Raw genomic sequence first — 22,205 nt, forward strand, 5'->3', positions numbered from 1 at the left:
GATATCTCCTGCCCCTATATATATGTGTGTGTGTGTGTGGTGTGTGTGTGTGGATGGAAATATCTCCAACACAAAACATGGCTGTGTCCTTCCAGAATGAAGCTGCCTTTCTCCTTCTCTTTCTTCTCCCCCTCCTCCAATGCCAGGTCACCTAGGTCTGCATCCGCACTGCAGAAATTTCTCTTGGCACCACTTTTAACAATGCGATGGCACCCTGGGGTTGTAGTTCTTTGGCGACCAGCTCTGCTCTCCGCCAGGGAGCCCTGGCTCCACGAAGAACTACAACCCGACACTCCGCAAGATGGCCAGGGCATTAAAGGGCTGCCAAACGCATTTTCTGCAGTGCGGATCCAGCCTATGAGGCTCTTTCTCTCTCCTCCCCCTCACAACCTCAAATTCTCCTCAGGGGACATGGTCCTTCCCATACCGTATCCATTTATATATATATATATATATATATATACACCACACACACACAAATATATATATATACTATATATATATATATAGAGAAGAGAGAGAGAGAGAGAGAGTACATCATATCCATATTCAATTTTATATTTTTGTGTGTGTGTGTATATATATATATATATAATTTTTACACACATTTTTATATTTTAATTGTATATGTATATATAATATATGTATAAAATATGTGTGTTGTATCTATATATAAGTTTTATATACACACATATATAGTTTTATATTTTAATATGCAATAATAATATTATGGTGCGTGTAGATATATATATGTTTCATACACACAAATATATTTAGTTTATATTTATATGTATTATATTTGTATATTATATATACATGTTGTATATACATATATTTTATATACACAGAAACAATATATTTTTTATATTTTATATAAATGTTATTATTTAAAATGTGTGCATATATATATTATACACACACAACACACACAACTAATATATATATATATAATTTTATACACACATATAAAATTAAAAAATATTTCAAAGATAAAATGGATACGGTATGGGATATATATACAGTATATATAATATATTATGCATATTGTTTCCCTATCACTGATCCCTAAATTGGGGAAAGGCAGGATATAAGAAAACAAAATAACAGAACAATACCTAGGTTTCATATATATGTGGTGTGTGTGTGTGTGTGTGTGTGTGTGTAATATATAATCCCCACCCTCGCCTTCCAGGCTCCGTCCTCCACCCCCCCCCCCTTTTCAGACATCTACACTGCAAACACAAAACCGGTTCCAAAACTGGCTGAGCTGGTAGAGAAAAGGAGGAGAAAGAGAGGATATTTTTTCTCTCGCGAGGAACTCTGGGAGTGGTAGTTTTTTGCGCGGCATGACACCCATTCCATTAATGGCGCCGCTGCCTCCCTTGAACTACAACCCCCAGGCGGCCTTAGCAGGGGAAGCCACGACGAAGAATTAAGTGTGTGTGGGGGGGATGGAGAATTGTGTTATGTGTGGTATTCCTTTCTAACGTTCCCTGTTGTGTGAATGTGTGTGTGAGTGTGTGTGGACGTGCCCTCTCTCGAACCGCCTTCGACCGCTTCACTTCCTCTGAGGCGACGAAGACGACGAGGAGGAGGAGGAGGAGGAGGAGAAGAAGGCCGCCATTACAACTGCAACCGACGGCTGCTTCTCTCCACGAATCCATTGAGAGCCTCACTGCTTTCAAATAAAACTAATAATAATTAATAATAATAATATTAATAATAATAAAGAGGTATGTGTCTAGGACAAAAAAAGGGGGTTTGGGGGAAGGCGTGAGTCATCCTTTTTTCACAGGAAATGCGGCATCTTTGACTCGATGCTCGTGTGAATGCATTGACGCGTGTCTTCTCCCCTCAACACGGGTTTTCATTTTAATTTTAGACCCAATTGACTCGTTTTCTCAGCATCCCCAAACAAAAACGAATACGAAAAAAATTGACTTTTTAAAATTATTTACCCAGCAAATATTTATATTTGTGATATATATGTCTTTCTTTTTAATCCTTCCAGGAATCCAGTCTCTTTGAAGATTCAAGGCTGAAGGGAAGCTTCCCCCCCCCAAAAAAAGTGGGTGCTGCTGGTGATCTTAAGAAGAACAGCAGCAACAACAACAATATAATATTGGAAAGAATACAGTATAATATAATACTGTGAATCATCCCTTCCTTCCTTTCTACCAAAAGAAAAATCCAGTTTGCTTCCAGTTAAAGTCAAAAAGGTAAGGGAAAGTTGCTTAAGGGACATCAGCATCTAATGCCTCGGGACATTAGATGTTGAATTTGCTTGTGGATTACCAATATATCAGTGATCAATATGCAGATTGAGTTTCCCTTATCTGAAATAGAGGTTGATTTTGCTTGAGAAACATCAATACTGTATATATAGGTTGAATCTCTCTTATCCAAAATAGAGTCTGATATTCCTTATCAATTATTAATATATAGGTTGAGTCTCTCTTATCCGAAATAGAGGATGATTTTGCTGGTCAGCTATCAATATACGGGTTGAGTCTTCCTAATCCAAAATAGAGGTTGATATTCCTTATCAGTTATCAGTATATAGGTTGAGTCTCTCTTATTCAAAACAGAGCTTGATTTTCCTTATCAATTATCATTATACAAGCTGAGTCTCCCTTATCTGAAATAGAGGTTGATTTACCTTATCACTGATCAATATGCAGGTTGAGTCTCCCTCATTTGAAATAGAAGTTGATTTTGCTTGTCAGTTATCCATATACAGGTTTGGTCTCCCATATCCAAAAATAGAGGTTGATTTTGCTTGTCAATTATGAATATATAAGTTGAGTCTCCCATATCCGAAATAGAGCTTGATTTTCCTTATCAATTATCAATATACAGATTGAGTCTCCCTTATCCAAAATAGGGGTTGATTTTGCTTGTGAATTATCAATATAAAGGTTGGATCTCCCTTATCCAAAATGCTTGGGATCCCAAGTGTTTGGGATTTGGGAACACCTGTATTTCTGTATACTGTGTGTTATATATACACACAAATTGTGCATGTACATATCTTCGAGATGGAACCCAAGTCGAAGCACAAAATTCATTATATGTTTCTTATAAGCCATATAAACCTAGCCAGAAGGTAATTTTATACCTATATTTTGTAATAATTTTGCGCACAAAACAGAGTTTGCATACATTGAGCCATCAGAAAAGGGTCACTATCTCAGCCATCAATGAAAAAAGTTTTGAATTTTGGAGCAGTTTTGGATTCCGGAGAAGAGAGACTCAGCCTATATCAATTTGCATTACAGTCCTGTGAGTGTCTCTGCAGGAGAAGGCCCTGTTGAATTCAATGGGACTTGCTTTCTGGGGAAGCTTGAATGGTCAGGTTGGTCCTGCTTAATTCTGGATTAAATCCATCCAGATGGCTTGCCTGAACACGTGTTGTTTTTTTCTTTTGGGTGAATGGGCAAATAAAATGTGGTTGCTGGTGAGTGGGATTATTAATGCATCCTGTTCCCTTTTCTTCATATTCTTTTAAGAAAACATTGATGTCTGCACCTCTACTTGTCTCTGACCGAAGGTCTTCTCTTACAGCTCAGTCCTGAGTTTACTCAGAAGCAAGCTTCACTGAGTTCAGTGGAGCTTTTGCTAGGTAAGTGGACAAATGGTTCTCTGAGACTGCATCTGCACTGCAGAAATAATGCAGTTTGGCACCACTTCCACTGCTGTGGCTCAATGCCAGTGGAATCTTTGGAACTGCAGTTTGTTGTGTGTCACCGGAGCTCTCTCACAGAGAAGGCTAAATGCCTCATAAAGCTACAAGCACCAGAATTTCATGGCATTGAGCCATAGCAGTTAAAGCAATGTCAAACTGCATTATTTCTGCAGTGCAGATGCAGCCTGTTCCCACCTCCACCCTTTTTTCCCTATACTGTATTGTGTGTTCTGTTTTTTTTAAAAGTGTGGATGGATGATTGGCTAGAGAAAGACACCGATCTTTATTTTATTCATATTTTGTCATTATTTTCATTTTTATTTTTGTTATGTTCATTTAAGATTAATGAAGGCAGTATGACAGAGTCATCCTTCCCCAAGATGTGTAGGTGTGCACATTTGTTTCTTTTACTCCATTGTCAGGCCTGATAGAGCAGGTTTCACAGGTTTCTGAAGCAAAATCCTGCAGGTTTATTTGATCAGAGATGATAAGAGGAATGAATGGACCATGGTGCTAACAGAAAATAATGACAAAATGCAAGTGCTGTGCTGCCTCCAGATGTTTGGAACGAAAGCATGCACCGCCACCTCTGTATTCCCATTATGCCTCCAGCCCTGTTTTTTATTTCAAAAATTGAAAATTAGGGTTTGGTTACAACCTCATCGTCAGAGAGGATTAGAAACCATGCTCTTACTATTAAATAAGGCTACCTCCTTCCCCACATACACTCTGCTACATGTCCTGCCCTGAATTTCTTCCATCTCAGGACAGCCTTCTGTGTGTCTCATGTTGATTCTTGAACCTGATGAAAACCATTGGTAAGGTGTGATTCAAGACACCTTTACTGCTAAAGGCAGTAACAGAGTGTAGACAATGATATTGTCAGAAAGTCAGAGTTGGTGTGGAAGAGCCCTCCCTGTCTCCCCCTTCCCATGGCGAACCAGCTTTGCAGGTTTTTGTAGCACTTAGAAGTACCTGAACAAAGAAAAGCACTCTGAAATGGTTGGGGTCTTGACATTAAGCAAGTCATGTAATGCTGAGGTTTAAATCTTAAATCTTTCTTCTTTTGCTCAACTAGTCTGGATTGTGTTGAGAGCAACCAGCTAGCTGGCTGGCAGGAATCCTGGATAAGAGAATAGACTGGATGTCCAACTTGGATTTCTTGGGATTATGTTTCAGGTCAATCAATACTGGAACAATTCATCAGAGCTGGTATGATTAAGCCCCCTTCCCCCCACACCTGGCACGTTCCAGATATGTTGGGCCATGGCTCTTATTGTCCCCAGTATTTGGAGGTGACAGGGTTTATAGTCCAGTGCCCTTGAAAGGCCTTACATTGGAGAAGTCTGGGTTAGACTACTGGAGCGACTCAGGTCTGGTCTCCATTCAGTCGTGAAACATACTTGGTAACCTTGGACAAGTCCGCTGATTACAAACTTTTGGTCTTCCATTTGTTTTGGACTTCAGCTCCCAGAAGCTCCAGCCAACTTGGCCAATAGTCAGGAATTATGGGATCTGAAATCCAAATAATCTGGAACACCAAAGGTTGAGAACCACTGGGCTAGTCAGACTCTAGCAACCTTACCTCACTTGGCTATTATGGGGATAAAATGAAGTGGCCATGAACATCCTTAGTGATATCAATTCTACTTATTTTATGTCATGTTTTCTTCTATGGACCTCAAAGTGTAATGACATAATTCTTATCAGAGCTTGGATAAATGACTTTTTAAAGGGCTACAGCTGACTATGGGATTCTGGAAATTGTCAAAAAAGTAACTTTCCCCAAACTCTGATTTCCAGGTAGTTTTCCACTTACTCATTGACCAGGTTCTGGCAATTTAGGTTCAATAAAATTCTTGTACCGTAGGATTGTCACAGAGTTGCAAGGGACCTTTGATAACATCCAGTTTAACCCCTATGCAGTGAATGTGTCACTACCACATCCTTGACAGATGGCTTTCCAGCCTCTGTTTAAATTCTTCTGGTGGAGGAGAATCTGCTGCTTGCTGAGGTTTGGTTCTACTGTCAAACAGCTCTTATGGTCAGGACATGTCCCCTAAAGTTTAACCAACATCTGCTTTTCTTTTCTGCAGTTTCAGTCTCTTTGCTCTACTCCTGTCCTCTGGAGCCTTCTCTTCTGTTTTTCCTTTGTTTCAGGGTTGGTGGATAGATGAGTGGGATCGTTGTTGGACCACAGCTTCCTTCATGCCTTAGAGCAGTTAGTATTCAAGGGCATTGCAGGTTCTCCAACCATCTCTCCAGATTATGGTGTCCCATCCATACACTGATTATGTGCATACCTGCTTAGGTTCAACAATACCACAGTATCAGCTGCTCCCAGATGAATCACTGTTTTTCTTTGCTTTCCCCCCACCCTCCACATGTTACAGTTCTTAGGACAAGGCTGTGGCAGGAGAATCCAAGCCTCTTGTGTTCTGGATGGTGCTGGTTTTTGAGAAGGTAGTGGTGGACTTCACCAGGGAGCCTTTTTGGGCCTGAACCAAAGAAAGTTGTGCTGTGGTGTCATCATGCCGAATAAATATACATCCGTGGCTTTGCTCGGTAAGAATACCCCCTCCCCTTAATATTTATAACATTCTTTGCACCTCAGGTCTAGGACAAAGCTGTGAAGAACCATTTCATTTTAATAAGCATGGCTCATGTTGCCATCAAAAACAGGTCTTGTCCATCTTTTGCCCACTCCTTCACAGGGTTGCCTGTTGAGGAACCAGAGCTCATCTGCAAAATTGAGCCAGAGGAAGAGCCATGGACAAATGAACAAACTGCTAGAGAACTGCAAATCCTACCTGGAAGCAAATCAGGTGAGGAGACAATTACACATGAAGGTTGAGACTGGTGTTGGAATAGCTTATAACCCAGGAGGCCTTAGGAGGAAAATACATTCTGGCACATGCGTCCAGTAATGAATGGATGCTGAAAATTTTGTAGCTAATAATGTAGGATTTGAGAGGATGGTTTGGAAAATTACTTGTAAAATTAATGAATATAATGACATGCTCAACCCATCCATGGTTGGCCAGTGGTCCCAGAGCATTACCCTGCCACTGCTGAGTTACAGAAGACTTGAACTTGTCATTCTATTTATTCTTCTTAAAAGTCATTTTTAAGCTCTGCCTGGGAGATCCAAGTGGTAGTTCCCCCAAACTATAAAACTCCATTGGTGACTTGGGGCTAGTCATACACACTTCACCTGGCCCATCCTATAACATTGTTGTGCGGGATAAGGTGAGAAATATTTGCTACTTTGAGCTTGAAGAAACAGCATGATAAAAAGTATCTGATAAGTAAATACTAAAATATTTGTTACTTTTAACTTTTATTTATAAAATATTTCATTCCCTTCAATTAATTTAAAAAGAGCCAAACAAGCAAAGCACATACTCGTGTTTCTGAGCAGCAAATACAAAAGGAGAGCATTGACAGGATTTTAGATAGCAGTAAGTAGGATAATAGATATTTCAGGCTGTCAAGAAAGAACACATGGCATCTATGTCCAACCAAATGTTTTGAACTTTTGGCTGGAGGTGTTTGAGGTTGATCGCACATATGATTGAACAAACAGCAGGCTTTGCATGAAACATTGTCGACACCTTCCTTGTTGTGCCAAGAGGTGGATCCTGTGTTGGATAAAGGCGGGATATAAATTGAATGAATGAATGAACAGGGATGGGCACTGCAGTTCACATAATCCCTCAGCAGTTGGGAGCTAGAATTGATAGGAATTGTAGTCCAACAATATCTGGAGGGCCACAGATGCTGACCTTTGATCTAAAAGAACAAAGTCCTATAGCCCCTTAAAGATTCGCAAATGTATTTCAACATAAGCATCTGTAGATTCTCCCCCACTTTGTCATATGCATGTAATGTTATCCAGAGTTTTACGTATGGCCAGGGTGGGATTGTAGAAAGTGAGATCAAGGGAAATGTGATGCAGGATGCAGCAACAGTGACAACAATTGCCTTATTAACATTGGTCATTTTACTAAATTGATGTTTGTAATACAGACTTTAGTCCAAACACACTACATAAATAATCCAGTTTGAGACCGCTTTGACTGCTCTAGTTCAGTGCTAGGGAATCCTGGGAACTTTAGTTTACTATGGCACCAGAGCACTCTGACAGAGAAGGCTAAATATCTCACAAAACTACAGTTCCCAGAATTCCCTAGCACTGAGCCAGAGCAGTTAAAGTGGTCTCAAACTGAAGTATTTCTGTAGTGTGTTTTGGACCATAGGTGCTCTGTACCTCCAAATCATTCCCAACTTATGGCAACCCTAGGGCAAACCTATCATGGGGTTTTCTTGGCAAGATTCGTTTGGGTGTGTGCATGTGCGTCATCATTGCCTTCCCCTGAATCTGAGAGATTGGCTTTTTACACCCATCTGTTTTGGGCCATAGTCATGTTAGTCTGGAAAATAAGTATGCAAAGGGGTCTTGTAGCACCTTTAAAACTAACTGAAAGAAAGAAGCTGGTAGCATGAACTTTTGTAGACTTGAGTCTGCTTTCTCTGATACATGGGGTCAGTTAGTATCAAAATTGCTACAAAATCCCTTTCCATACTATGCTAGTTGTTCAACAACAACTATCTGTGCCTTCTCCATTAGCCTGAAATTAAATGATTTCCTGAATCTCATTTAGATCTTGATATTAGCAAATAAAATAAAATTAAAAATGCATACTAGTCTTTCTGCCCATCATAGGCTTCTCTTGTCCCTTTCACACAACACAGTTACATGACTTTGATACCACTTTACCTCCCATGGCTCCATCCTGTGAAATCCTGGGATATATAGTTTCATGAGGTGTTTAGGCTTTTCTGCTAGGGAGCCCTAGTGCTTTATTAAGCAGCAAATGCCAGGGTTCTATAGGACACAGCCATGGCAGTTAAAATGGAAACATAATCCTATAATTGCAGTGTGGAATTAGCCATAGTGCCCATACAGACAAGCTAAAATAAAGCTGCTTTGGGTCACTTTAGAGGTATGCTGTTTAAATAATGCATGCATCCTAGGAGGCCAGAAGTTAGGATTGGAATGTGGCTTTGGCGTGGCTTTTGGCCTCTTAAGATGCATGCATCATTTTAAAAGCATACCTCCAAAGTGACCCAAAGCCGTTTGATTTTGGCTTGTCTGTATGGGCTCATAGACACTTATTCTTTACAAGAAAGAGAAGTGTGAGTAAAGATCCCTTGCTGACTACCCAGAGGCAATTATTTTATTTATTATTTATTTATCGGCAAGATTTCTTTTCCCCTTTCTGTTTGAATTGGCTTGCTGGCGGGGAGAAAGGAAAATAGGGACCTGCATGCATTTGGTCTTGGTCCCTTTGACTGAGGGAACAGGTGAAATGTCCTCTTTTACCTACTCTGCTCAAAAACAAGAGAGGAATAGAAGGAGGGCCACCAAATGGCTTCTTGAGAAGCAGATTTCATTCCATCAGGCTGAGGAAGCTCAGAACATTAAGATTCTGAATTTTCTTGTTTTTCTTTTCGCTCCTCATCCCTTTTCCATCTGCAGCTGCAGAAGCTGTTCCAGCTTTAGAGCATAATATAAATGAAGCATGAGCAACTTTTGACCTTTTATAAATGGTTAGATTGATCTCCCATGATCCTCTGCTATTTTGGCAAGGATTGCTAGGAGGTACAGTCCAACATCTAGAGACTTCTAAGTTGTTAACCCCTAAAATTAATCTACAATTAATTGTCATCCACTAGGATTAAAAAAATACACGAGTTTGGTTGTGTGTGTGTATTTTCTGACCTTCACAGAAACTTCCAAATTATTGTAAGGGCCTTATGTCCAAAGGAGTCTCTGTGTGAAGAGTTCAAGTATGAAACTCCTGAACAAACCAGAGCCAGAAATCACAAGGTGGAATTAAAGTAAAATACACACTTCATGTATTTCAGTTTACCCTCTATGAAGACAGTTAGTGATAACCAGAGGAGGTATCATCTGCATCTTGATTTGCTGCAAAATTGCATGAGGTTTCTTCCCCCCCCCCCTTTTAGCCAATACATCACATTGACTGAGACAAATAAGTAGACCAGTGGCAAAAAAATAATAGATTTTGGGACATTTTGGGGGTCTTGATTAGTTTTGGGTTGTGGCATGTGGCAGAAATCAGATGTGCCAAGTGGCTGAAATTTGGAGACATTGTTACAACTGTGTAGCTACTCCAATCATGGAATGCCTCTCCCTTGTAGGTCTAGTTCTATGCATAATCCGCAACCAGGATGCCTCTGAGTATGAAAATGTCCCATCCTAGTGCATGAGACTTAAATAATTCTGCAGTTCTGGGTGACTGGCAACTGGAACAGGCTGTTCTATCTGGCCAGGAGAGGAATGCAAGCTCCTGCATTGCCCTTTGTCTTTTTGTTGGTTATGACAAGGTTGATCTTGGTCCTGTGTACTTCCTGGAAAGGAGATGGTACAGCTTCCAGTGATTACTCTCTGGATACCCGGGTTCAAATCCTTGCTCAGCCACAGAATCCTCCTGGGTGACCTTGGGCATGTCACACTTTCTTACACTCAGAGAAAGACAATGGCAAATCTCCTCTGAATAAAACTTGCCAAGAAAAATGCTATAGGTAGGGTTGCCATAAATCTGAAATTTTAGGAGAGCCAACATGGCGTAGTGTTTTGATTGTTGGACTAGAGTTAAAATCTGAAGTCTTAAGGGTTAAAGCAGTTTAATTTTGATACATATGTGTCTTGGTAAAATAGCCCAAACACCTTGAAGGCACTAGATCCCATATTGGAAGCTCAGCAAGGTCAGGCTTGGTTAATACTGAATTTAGAGGAGGTTTGCTGCTATCTTCCTTGGAATATAGCCTACAGATTCAATTATTCCTAGTGGTCTCCCCTACAAGTACAGAAGGACCTTGGTATCCACTAGGGTTTGGTTCCAGGACCACCACTACCCCGCCCCTGTGGACTCCAAAATTCGTGGATACTCAAGTCCCATTAGACACAATGGCACATTAAATAGGTTTTCCTTTTATAAAATGGCAAAATCAAGGTTAGCTTTTTGGAATTTTTTATTCCAAAGGGTGATTCAAAAAGAATGGTGCAATACTAAATAAGAACAACTTTACTTTGCACCATTTTTCTTGAATCTGGTAAATCTTGCAAAGAAAATCCTATGATAATAAATTGCCACAAATCAGTATCCATTCAAAGGTACATGATAACAAAGGGACAGTAAAAGATTTTAAAAATGAAGATTGCAGAACTGCCAGCCAGCACACTAGGTAGCAAAAGATAAGGAAGTTATTTGAACAGACTGCACAGCACGAAAAGTACAGCTGGGCAAAATATAAATAAGGAGTTGATGTATAAGGAAGTCCAGGCAGAGAGCCAACTCAAGAGTTAATTAACCTCTTATTCTTAGCCTCATTTAGGGGCAGTAGCTTGATTGGTTAAAATAAGATAAACAAAGGTTAGTAAAGGCTATAAAAGCCAAAAGGCCCTGGAGAATGCTGCCAGTTTCCTAGAGAATAAGCACTGTCTAACCTTTCTGCTGCAACATGAAGGGATAGCTGAAAACATCTAGCGCGATGAGCAGTATTTGTTTCTTGTTACATTGATTCAGTGATACCCTGGCAGATGCTGATGCATAAATTGAGTTAGAAATGCACTCTAGAACTCAATATGTAACAGGTTGTAGGGGAAACTATCCTAGCAGATAGCTGAACTAAAATAGAAAGAGATTGAATATATTGTAAAAAAACACTGATATGAAATGTGTGCAGACTCTATAAGGTCTATATTTATATAAGCTGTACCTCCTAAGAAGTGTGTGCCTAAATGTGTTAAATTTATTCAAAAGAAATTAGTTATAAATGAATTATAAATCTACAAAAATATACTCCTGCAATAATATCCCACTAGCTGAAGTGATGAACGATCAATCTTCTATAAGCTGTAGGGGTGGATTAGCCATACCTGTGTCACAGTTTTGTGCTGGCTACAGGTGCTCAGTCTAAAAAAGTACCATTTCCAGTCTCTTTCCTAGTGTAGTGTATCACATGTGGATAGTTATTTTTTACAAACAGGCTTTAACTTTTTTGGCTCTCTCCTTCTCTGATTACAGCCACTGAAACTCCAGAAGCTGCCATAGCACCCTACCGGCAGTACCGAGGCACCACATGGACCTACCCTGAGGTCATTGATCTCCTGGTCATCTGGAGGGAGCGGGAGATCCAGCAGGAGCTCCTCAGGAGCCATCGGAACATCGAAACCTTTCAGGTTGTGGCCAGCAAGATGGCTAAGAGAGGCCACAAGCGGTCAGCGCTGGAGTGCCGGTCAAAAATCAAAACATTAAGGCGAGACTATCGGATAGCGAAGGCCAACAACTCTCCAGGGAAGGGGCATCTTGCATGGCTTTTCTATGACCGGCTCGACCACTTGCTGGAAAATGACACTGAGACCCCGCCTCCCGAGAAATTGGCTGGTATAAGTCACCAACGGGCATGTATGGCAGATTCTGCATCACAATGTTCCACGGAGGAGGAGGCAGCAACCACAGCAGAGAGGACTAAGAAATCCAGTACAGGCTATCGGGACTTGGTGGCCCTGAGGACGCAATCTCCAGCAGAGACCTCTGGTCTGGGAGACGGATTTCCTGCGTTGCGCATCAAGGAAGAAGCCCCTGATGAAATGCCAGTCACACCACCCATGGGTGCGTTGTATATTTCAGTGTGCTTGTTTTTGTTGTGCCTTCATGTCTTTCTGATCTCTGGTGACCCTGAGACAAGCCTATCATGCAGTTTTCTTGACAAGATTTGGTCAATGTATGCATCCCCACTATACAGTCATAGCACTCCAATCCCACTTTTAACTGCCATGGTTTCATCCTATGGAATCCTGGCATTTGTAGTTTTGTAGAGGAACTGGGAATTCTAGACAGCTCTGGTACAGTAGTTCAAGGAGTGGATTAGAGCCCTGTAACTGAATTCTGAATATCTCATCAAACTGCAATCTTGGGATACTAAAGGATGGACCATTAGAGTGGTTTCAAACTGCTGTAACTGTATAGCATGCACAAATGGCCACAGGCCCCTTTTTTAAAATTAAACTTCATAACATTATGTATATGTGGTTTCTCTACAGAGTGTACATTCCACCTCTTATCAGAGGAGGAGTGACTAAGAGGGTGCAGAGCATACATTTTGGGTTGCAACTCTCAGGATCTCCCAGCCAGTATGGCCACACTGGGCACTGTAATAAAAAAAAATCCAGTCTTTTAACCAGTATGGTGTAGTGTAGTGTTTCCCAAACTTTGATCCTCCAGGTGTTTTGGACTTCAACCCCCAGAAGCCCTATCCAGTTTGGCCAAAAATTCAGAAATTCTGGGAGTTGAAGTCCAAAAAATCTGGAGGGCCAAAGTTTGGGAATCACTGGTGTAATGATTAGAGCAGGGCTTTTCAGCCAGGGTTCCCTGCAACCCTAAAATTCTGCAGAATACTGTGATTGAAATAAACATTTTTGGAGCTGTAGATACTATTATTTTTATGCAGGGGATCCTCAAGACCTGAAAAACTATTTCTGGATTAGAGTGCAGAGTTGAGATTCAGAAGATCCAGGTTCATGCCATGAAACTCAGTGGGTGACCTGAGGCAATTGATTTCTTTCTCAGCTTGTCTTACCTCACACAACATGGTTATAAGGATAAAGCAAGAAAGAGACAAGGCACTTATGCCACATTGAACTCACTGGAGGAAGAAGGCAGGATGTAAACAAATACATTTTTCAAGGCAATTTAGAGCAAAACCAATTAACAAAAAGAAAATTAGATAATATCAGAACACTGGCATTTTAAAAATACAATGCACCCTTCTTTTACGTGGGGAATCCATTCTGGCCCCCCCCCCCCCCCCGCGTAAAAGAAATTGCATATGCTTGAGCCCATTACAAGTAATGGGGCTCATACTTGTGGCGGCGCCATTGTTCTTTCTGGCACGTATGACGACGTGGGTGCACTGTATAACATTTCTCTTGTGCTATAATTTGGAGCACAAGTATCAACTGCAGCATATTTTTAACTTAGAGCCTCTACAGACCAGCCTGAAAGGATGGCCTGTGGGCGGAGTCAGAGCAGAGTGACCACACGATGTATGCCATGACTCCTCCCCCAGGGTGCCATTTTGGCATGCACCCGTTTACATGGTGTGCACCATGATGACACTACTCTGGCACTGCATCTACATGATGCAGCGCCAAAAGGGCATCATTATGGCATGCCGCAGCAGATATAGTGCTCTTTAGAGGGCACAAAAAGGAGCTGCATTTTGCTGCTCCTTTTTGTGTTTTCCGAAAGCCAGATTGGGGCCGTGGTGTATGGTTGCCTCAGCCCTGATCCGGGGTGAAAAGAGGCAGCTGCAGACCGCCCCAAAAGGGTAATCTGTATAGCCCCTTAATTTTCCATAGGAAGCAGCCGTATACAAATTCCAGCAATAGGAGTCTTCTCTTACCCCACCTGGTGACACCAAGAGTTGACATCTCATAGTAAGCTAGGATTTTTTGAACCGAAAGCACGTGTTCTCTGATCAGCTGCAAAAACATGTTTTTTAATATGGGAGTCTGGAGAATTAGTGTGATGCAGTGTTTCAATTTATATAATGCCAGCACTGTACATAGCACGTTACAAGAAAAAGAAAAAGCAGTTCCCTACCCTCAAGTGTACAGTCTAAGACTCGACACAAAAGGAAAAGGATATGATGTAGGAGGAGGTTAAAGCCAACAAATACTGCCTCTTCTTTCCCCCTGAGGCCAGGGCAATGGTAATTGGAATGGAGAGAAGGGCTTTTCATCTGCTTCTGCGCTTAAGCATCATGGAATGACCCAGGTTCTAATCCCCACTCTTCCATAAAGCTCCCCATGTCATTCTGGGTGAACCCCAGGGTTCTCATAAAAATATTATCTTGCAAAACTTGAGTCTGCCTGCTCGTGTCATAAACTATGATGGCCCTGGGCTCAAATCCCTACTTGCCTATGTGGCTCACTGGGTATATCCAGACTGTTCACTCCCTCCTCAGTCTAACCTGCTTTATAGTGTTGTGGTTGGATAAGGAATATGGAGAAGATAGCATTTGTCACCTTGAGCTTGCATGAGGAAAGATGGGATACAATCAAATTGGTATACAATTTTATTATTGCATAGGTTTATTTTTCTTTAAACCTGGCCAGTGGTAAGGGATTCTGGCAGTAGTATCTGAAGACAGGCCAAAGGTTCTCCAGCCAACGTCTAAGATGAGAGCTGGTGGACCAACAGATGAGGATATCTCATTATTCTCAGCTGTTGGCCCTGGGAATTGGAATTCACCAACATCTGGAAAGCCACAGGTTCTCCCTAGTACAGAGAGTAAACTGGATTGTGTTTTTGGCCTGTGTGGTTTCTTCATAACACAAGGTATGAGTTGGTGTATCTGGAATTGCATGTTTGGGGTATTTTTCCCCTAAATTTTGTTCTTATTCTGTCCATGTGTATATTGGTCCCCCTGATCTTAATTCATTCTATGCAAATGTTTTGTGCCGTGATAAAACAGTAGGCTTGCACGTATGTGAAGCTTTAGGGCTGTTGTTCACAACCTTTCATCTTCCAGATGTTTTAGACTTCAACTCCCCAAAGTTCCAGCCAATAGAGACTTCCACTCTGGGTGAAGTTCCAAACATGTGGAGAGCCAAAGATTAAGAATCACTGGTTTGGATAAATGCCAGCTGACCTCCCTAGTATTAAATGATTTGTGTCCTTTTCCCTCTTCAAATTACAGAAGTCAACAGTCCTGTTCCTCCACTGACATCTGCTCCATGTGATAAACCAAGCAGCTCTGCTTCAACAATAGGTAAGAATACATAATTTTTATACTTGGAATAATTGGAGTCCTTCATTCAAGCTTTTAAATAGACACTTGTTGGCAAGTTAGATGCCTTCCAAGCAGAGGTGAAGGAAGTACCTTTTTAATTTTTTGACAACAAATCACTCAGCCAGTGCAGTGGCCCTGCTAGTTGTAGGATTCTGGTACCTGGAATCCAAAGGCTAGTTCTTCTAAACAGCCCACCTGAAGCTGGTAGTGTGTGTTTGTGTGTGAAAGACAAACTGCATCACAGAAGCAAAGAAAAGCCCTTACTGCAAGGAGATCACAGTGGGAGTGAAGGAAAAAGCAGTATGCAAAAAAGTCTGTGAGAGACACTAGCACAATGTGTGCCCACTTGGCTGCCTATAGCTTTTAGTCATTTCTGACCTAAAAGAAGGGGAAAATAGAGTTTTACAGTTGGATCACTTCAAGCGCAGTTTTTCTTTTTCATTGCAAATAATGTCTAGGTGGTTCCCACAAAGTCTACTGACAAAAAATAGTTAAATTGATGAGCTTGTTAATCCTTATTTGCCACAGCAGATGGGATCAGAACAGAACTTTGGGAAATTCCTTTTTAGGGCCACCATTCCCAGAATCTTCTATTGACTATGCTGTCTGTTGGGTTGTGGGTGTTGCAGTGTCCAAAAGTAACTTTTCCAAGCTCTGGTTCAGACACACTGTATTTTCCTGTGGCTTGGTGTGATGCTTGAGTTGATAGCCTTCTACAATTGTGCCTACATTGTAGGGCTGGCACTGAACAGAGCATTAGACTTAATACCTATATTTCATTTATGAAATATCTGTATTTTGTTCATTCATTTTCTTCCCCCTTGCACCCAGCACAAGACCTAAAGCTTGTTGTTGTTGCTGCTGCTGCTGCTGCTGCTGCTGCTGTTGTTGTTGTGTGCCTTCAAGTAGTTTCTGATTTACAGCAACCCTAAGGTGACCTATCATGGAATTTTCTTGGCAAGTTGCTTTTGGGGGAGGGGGGTTGCCATTGCCATCATCTGAGGTTGAGAGATTGTGACTTGCCCAAGGTCACCCAGTGGGATTACATGGCTGAGCTGGGATTTGAACCCTGGTCTCCAGAATGCTCAATGCACCTTACAGCAGGAATTAAAACAAGAGAGCTAAAAACCAATCAGTGAAAAGTTAAATAAATAAACAAGTTACCTTATTCAAACCAAGAACGAAATTAAAATAGGTCAGAGTTATTTAAAACCATAACAAGCAATTGAGGGTGGGGAGATATAACACCTCCCACCCAAAAGCCTGTCTGAATAAAAAGTTCTTTGCCTTGCAGCAAAGTTAGTTAGCTTGCCCAACATTACAGGACCGTTGTGAGTCTAAAGTGGAGAGGAGGACAGCCATGTGTTCCTTGGAGGAAATGTGAGATATATACAGTGCGCCCTCCCCTTACGCGAGGATCCATTCTGGATCCCTCCACATAAGGGGAAACCAGCGTATGTTGAAGCCCCATAGGAACTAATGGGGTTTGTGCCTGCGATGTGTGGCAATGCAGTGATGCGTGCGTGCCATGGGCGCGCACCCTATTTATTCTTCCGGAGCACATGATGGGCTCTTCTGGTGCAGCTTTCAGTATATGCTGAAAGCTGCATATGGCACGCTCGCGTAAAACACAGGCACGCTGTAATTACAGTACACCCTTGCCTTACGGGGGAGATCCATTCCAGCCCCCCCCCCCGTAAGGCAAATAGCGCATATGCTTGAGCCCTATTGAATAGAATGGACTTTGTGCATGACGCGCAGCGTGGCACACGCTCCATTCATTCTCCCATCACGCGGCTTTCAGCATAAGCTGAAAGCTGCTTAAAAAGCACCCACGTATGACGCGGGCACACTGTATAATAAATAAATAAAACAGTGCACCTTCAAAGTCTGGATAAAGCAGAAGGTTTTCAACAGCAACAAACCAAAAATAGAAGCAAGTGTCTTTGGCTCTTCTATTCATGTCCTGGTGATGGCTGGGCAACTTCAGATGGTCTTGGAGAAAACAGATTATCTGGACCCATTTCAGTCTGATTTCAGGACATGGTATGGCCCTGAAACTGCCTTAGTTGTGCTGATTGGCAACCTACTTTGGGGAAAAGACAGGGGCAGTGCTACCCTGTTGATCTTCCTGGCTTTCTCAGTGACTGTTGATACCATTGATCTTGGTATCTTATTGGACCAGCTCAGTGAGATGGGAGTAGGAGGCACTGTTCTACAGTGATTCCTCTCTTGCCTGGAGAGCCAGTTCCAGAGATTAGAATTGGGACATTCCTGTTCAGCCCCATAGTGATTAAACTGTGGGGTGCCACTAGGTTCCATCTTATCCCCAGTACTGTTCAATATCTGCATGGTGCTGCTGGGGAAGGTCATAAGGCGGTTTGGAGTGGGTGCCATCATTATGCCGATGGCACTCAGCTCAATTTCTCCTTGTCTTCAGAGTCATCTGGGGCTATGCAGGTGCTGGACCAGTGCCTGGATTCTGTAATGGGCTGGTTGAGGGTCAGTGAACTGAAGCTGACTCCCAATTGGATGGAGACTTTATGGATTGTCAGTTCTCATGTCCAGAAATTGGGCAAACAGCCTGTTTGGGTGGGGTTGCACTGCCTCTGAAGGAGCAGATATATAACTTGGGAGTATTCCTCCATCCATCCCTGTCACTGAAGGCCAAAGTAGACTCTGTGGCTCAGAGTGCTTGGTGCTTAAAGCCTTTCCTGGACAGAGATAACCTAGCTAAACTAGTGCATGCACTAATAACCTCTTGATTCATAGAATTATAGAGGTGGAAGAAACCTCAAGGACCATCCTCTCCAATCCCATTCTACCATGCAGAAACTCACAATCAAAGCAGCCTCTGTTTAAAAACCTCCAAAGAAAAAGACACCACCACACTCCAAGTGAGTGTGTTCCACTCTCGAACAGCTCATATTGTCAAGAAGTTCTTCCTAATGTTTAGATGGAATCTCTTTTTCTGTAGTTTGCATCCACTGCTCCTTGTCTTCTCACTGGTGTAGCAGAAAACAAGCTTGTTCCATCCTCCATAGGACATCCCTTCAAATATTTAAATAGGGCTATCATATCACCTCTTAGCCTTCTCTTCTTCAGGCTAAACAAACACGCCTTTCTAAGTTGCACCTCACAGAGCATGGTTTTTAGACCCTTCATCATGCCTGATTAGAACGGTAATGCACTCACTATACATGGAGCTGTCTTTGAAGAAGACCTGAAAGTGGCAGCTAGTGAAAATCAGCCTCTCAGCTGCTGACTGGAATATAATAGACAGCATGTGTGTTTGCCCAAGGATTAAGATCTGCTGAGAGAGTCTTTCCCTGTGTCCCACCAGTACACTGTATTGGGACATGGGATAAGGTTTTCTCAGCTGTGGCACCCCAATTGTGGAATGCTTTCCCTCTAGAGGCCCAATTGGTGCCACCACTCTTCTCATTTTGATGCCAAGTTGAAACTTGCTTGTTTACCAAAACCTTTGGCCTCATTAATTCAACCCAAAGGCTATTTGTATATAGTTTTTAAAACTTTACATTTTTAAAATCTGTTTTAGCTCATTATATTGTTTAATATGTTTTTAGCTTATTTAAATTATCTTACTGTTTTTAATATGTTAAACCTGTTTTAATTATCTTTGTAAGCCACCTTGAGATCTCTTGACAAAGAAGGGGTATAAATATTTTAATAAATGCATAATTTGGATAAATAAATAATCATCCTGCCGTTATGTTTCCCAGAAGTATCTGATTGGCTGCTCTATGAGCAGAATGTTGAGCTAGACCGGACTTTGGTCTTTCCCAGTTCCATGGATAGGGTGCCACATCAGAACACCCTGTCCTGGGTCCCCACCTGCCTCAGTTCAGATGGCAGAGACAGATAAAGAAGGAACTCTAGTCTGTGGGAAGGGACGAATCCTAGTACCTGTGCAATTTTATATGGGAAAAGGAGATCCCAGAGGTGTTTTTTGTTCCAAGCCACATAGAGCTTTAAAGTACCCTTGTATCTTGATCCCCAAAAGTTGGTAATCTATAGAATGTTTTGCTAATCTATTAGAAGATGCCAGAGTGGGGAGGGAGCATGCTGTCTTACTTTTGCCAGTTTCTTAACTTACCTGCTTGGAATTCCTTGTTGCCTGCAGCTACTAGAAGGATGCTTAAAGTCAAGGCAGTTTTCAGAGTCAAAAGCAGCACTTTGGACTACAACTCTGGAGACCAGGATTTGAATCCCCACTAGGCCAAGGAAATCCACTGGATGGCCTCAGCCTCAGAGGATGGCAATGGCAAACCTCCTCTGAAGAAATGTGTCAAGAAAATCCATGATAGTGTTGCCTTAGGGGTTGCCATAAGTCAGAACTGATTTGAAGGCACATAGCATACACACATTAAAAGTACTATCCAAGGTGTTGTATCTATTTATGAGATATTTTTGAGCAGTTCAGCACCTTGAGTAGTACCTTTTATGTTCAGTGTAAAACCCAGAGCAGGTTAACTAGCCCACTGCGACTGAATCAACCAGCTAGTTCTGTGTCTGTTTTTACAAAATGGTTCATAATGAGTCTTAAAATAGTCATGGTTGTTGCTCCACTTTTAAAATCCTTCCTTCCCTGTGGCAGTGGGCAGCTCTGATTCATGGTTTGCCTGTTTAGAAACTCATGCTCTGATTTGTTATGCCTGGATATTCCTTAGTGCTGTATTAATTCAAATAACAATACAGAGCACTTCAAATGCACTGGCTGTGCTGGCTGGAGAATTCTAGAAGTTGTAAGCTTTCCAAGCTCTGGGTTTGCAATGTGAATCTTGAAATGAAAATGATTAGACAGGTATACCTTTTATTTTGTCTTTTCCTCTTTAGCACTAGTCACAACTTGAGTGTGTATGTGGGTGCAGAATCGAAAAACTTACTTATTGAATGACAGTTCTCAGGTAGCATGGGCACTCTTCTGAAAGTGTATTGAGCTGCAAATTCCAGCACAGAAAGGGGGTTTGACTCAGTGGCTATTGGAATTCCTTCCAACTCTGCCAATTATTATTCTATGGGATTTCTAGCCTGAATCTTGTTTGTTTGTTTGTTTGTTTTTTGTCTCAGATGGTGCTATAACCCCTTCCCATAGCCCCATACCTGGCCCCTCAGATTCTTATGCTGCTGAGCGCCTGGTCAACATCCGAAAGCGGAAAAGGAAAAACAGGCAAGACATGGCCCTGGATATCACCCATGCCGCTGATAGACGGATCCAAATGGCCACCGACCAGATCCTGTCAGCTCTTGGAGAATACACAAGGGCTGATCTGGAGGACCGCGAGCGAGACCGTATGGACACGGAACAGATCATTGCGCTTATGAACCGCCAGACAGAACTCCTGGAATCGCTGGTGCGAAAGCAGGCTGAGGCCCAGGCCTCAGAGTCCCCTGCGGTGAACCAGCACGACCAGCTGAATCATCCAGCAGACCCTTCTCCCTTACGCTTGGGCATCACCAAGCGGCATGCAGCCAAGGCCAAATTCCGGCGATGACTCCGGAGTTGTAGGCCCAGCTTTAAAAGAATAGGCTTTCCCATGGCTTGTTAGCATGCAGGACTTTGAGGGTACCTTTGTAAGTGGGTTGTGGCTTTACCTTTCAGGAACTTTTTCCATCCCCTTTTTACAGTGATTGATTTTATTTGCCAGTTTAATAAAAAGGAGAACAAAAAAAATTAAATAGGAAGTGTTTTTTTTTTTAAAAAAAACACTATGGCTATGTTATGATTTTATTTTATTTATATTCTACCTTTCATCTGTGTGGATCCCAAGGTGATGAGGAAGGGAGGGCCCATGAGGTGTGTTGATCTGGAAAGCTGCATGTACCATGTGAGTGGACAGATCAAAATTGTGACAAAAGGACATGCGAAGCTCAGAAAAGTAGCGTTTTTGGACATGACTCTCAGAATTCCTCGGCATGGATTTCTCAGAGTCATAGTTCGAAAAAGTAGCTTTTCCAAGCTCTGTGCATAGTTCAGTGTCACAGAACATGGCTTACATAGTAATACGGCAGGGAAAAGATCTCTGTGTGAGACTTTGAGAGAGGTGTTGCCAAGCAGAAGAAATCATCAGGAAGCAATGATCTTTTCAATATAAGAAAGTTTGGCTTATTTGCTACATTTTGCCTCCAGTGTCCTTGTGGCAATGTGCATAGCTGGCCTCTTTTTCTTCATTTTGTCCTCATGACCATACAGCTAACTAGTGTATTGCAGTAGTTCTCCCTACATTAGCTACCCAGCAGTATAGAGAGCCAAAGTTTAACTTGGTTTCTCTAGCTTAGATCCTACCACAGAGGAATAGCAAAGTCAGTCTTGAATATATCCATGACAAATTTGATTTCTCTATGAGGAACATCTGAACCTGTCCTCACTACAAATGTTGAATTTTGGACTATCCCTGCTGATATGTGGCTCATGATACATGACCCTCAATGAATTGTATCCTTTAATGAAAACAAACATTCCTACATGTGTTATTTGTAAGGTGAAGGAATTGGCAAAAGATTCTTATGATCTGGGTTGCAAGGAAGGAAGAAAGAAATACAGAAAGTTTGTGCCAAAATGTTGTAAAAAATAGCAGGCAAAGAAGAGCAAGCAAGGCTGTGCAGAGTC

General features: G+C 41.8%; 1 protein-coding gene across 6 annotated transcripts; it reads left to right on the plus strand.

Moving 5' to 3' along the window:
• The first annotated feature begins 1,279 nt into the window (after positions 1-1,279).
• Positions 1,280-21,274, plus strand: LOC121923995 (trihelix transcription factor ASIL1-like). 6 transcript variants are annotated; one of them, XM_042455031.1, is made up of 9 exons: positions 1,280-1,733; positions 2,012-2,219; positions 3,510-3,622; positions 4,764-4,897; positions 6,079-6,250; positions 6,400-6,510; positions 11,803-12,390; positions 15,482-15,553; positions 20,666-21,274. In XM_042455031.1, exons 5-9 carry the CDS (start codon positions 6,217-6,219, stop codon positions 21,088-21,090), a joined length of 1,230 nt encoding a protein of 409 aa, XP_042310965.1. In that variant the 5' UTR covers positions 1,280-1,733; positions 2,012-2,219; positions 3,510-3,622; positions 4,764-4,897; positions 6,079-6,216; the 3' UTR covers positions 21,091-21,274. The 6 variants fall into 6 exon arrangements, with proteins under 6 accessions (XP_042310965.1, XP_042310963.1, XP_042310960.1 ...); XM_042455029.1 differs by having other exon boundaries at positions 4,764-6,250; XM_042455026.1 differs by lacking the exon at positions 4,764-4,897.
• Positions 21,275-22,205: the final 931 nt, after the last annotated feature.

The sequence above is a fragment of the Sceloporus undulatus genome, chromosome 2 (genome assembly GCF_019175285.1).
Source record: "Sceloporus undulatus isolate JIND9_A2432 ecotype Alabama chromosome 2, SceUnd_v1.1, whole genome shotgun sequence".
Classification (NCBI taxonomy): domain Eukaryota; kingdom Metazoa; phylum Chordata; class Lepidosauria; order Squamata; family Phrynosomatidae; genus Sceloporus; species Sceloporus undulatus.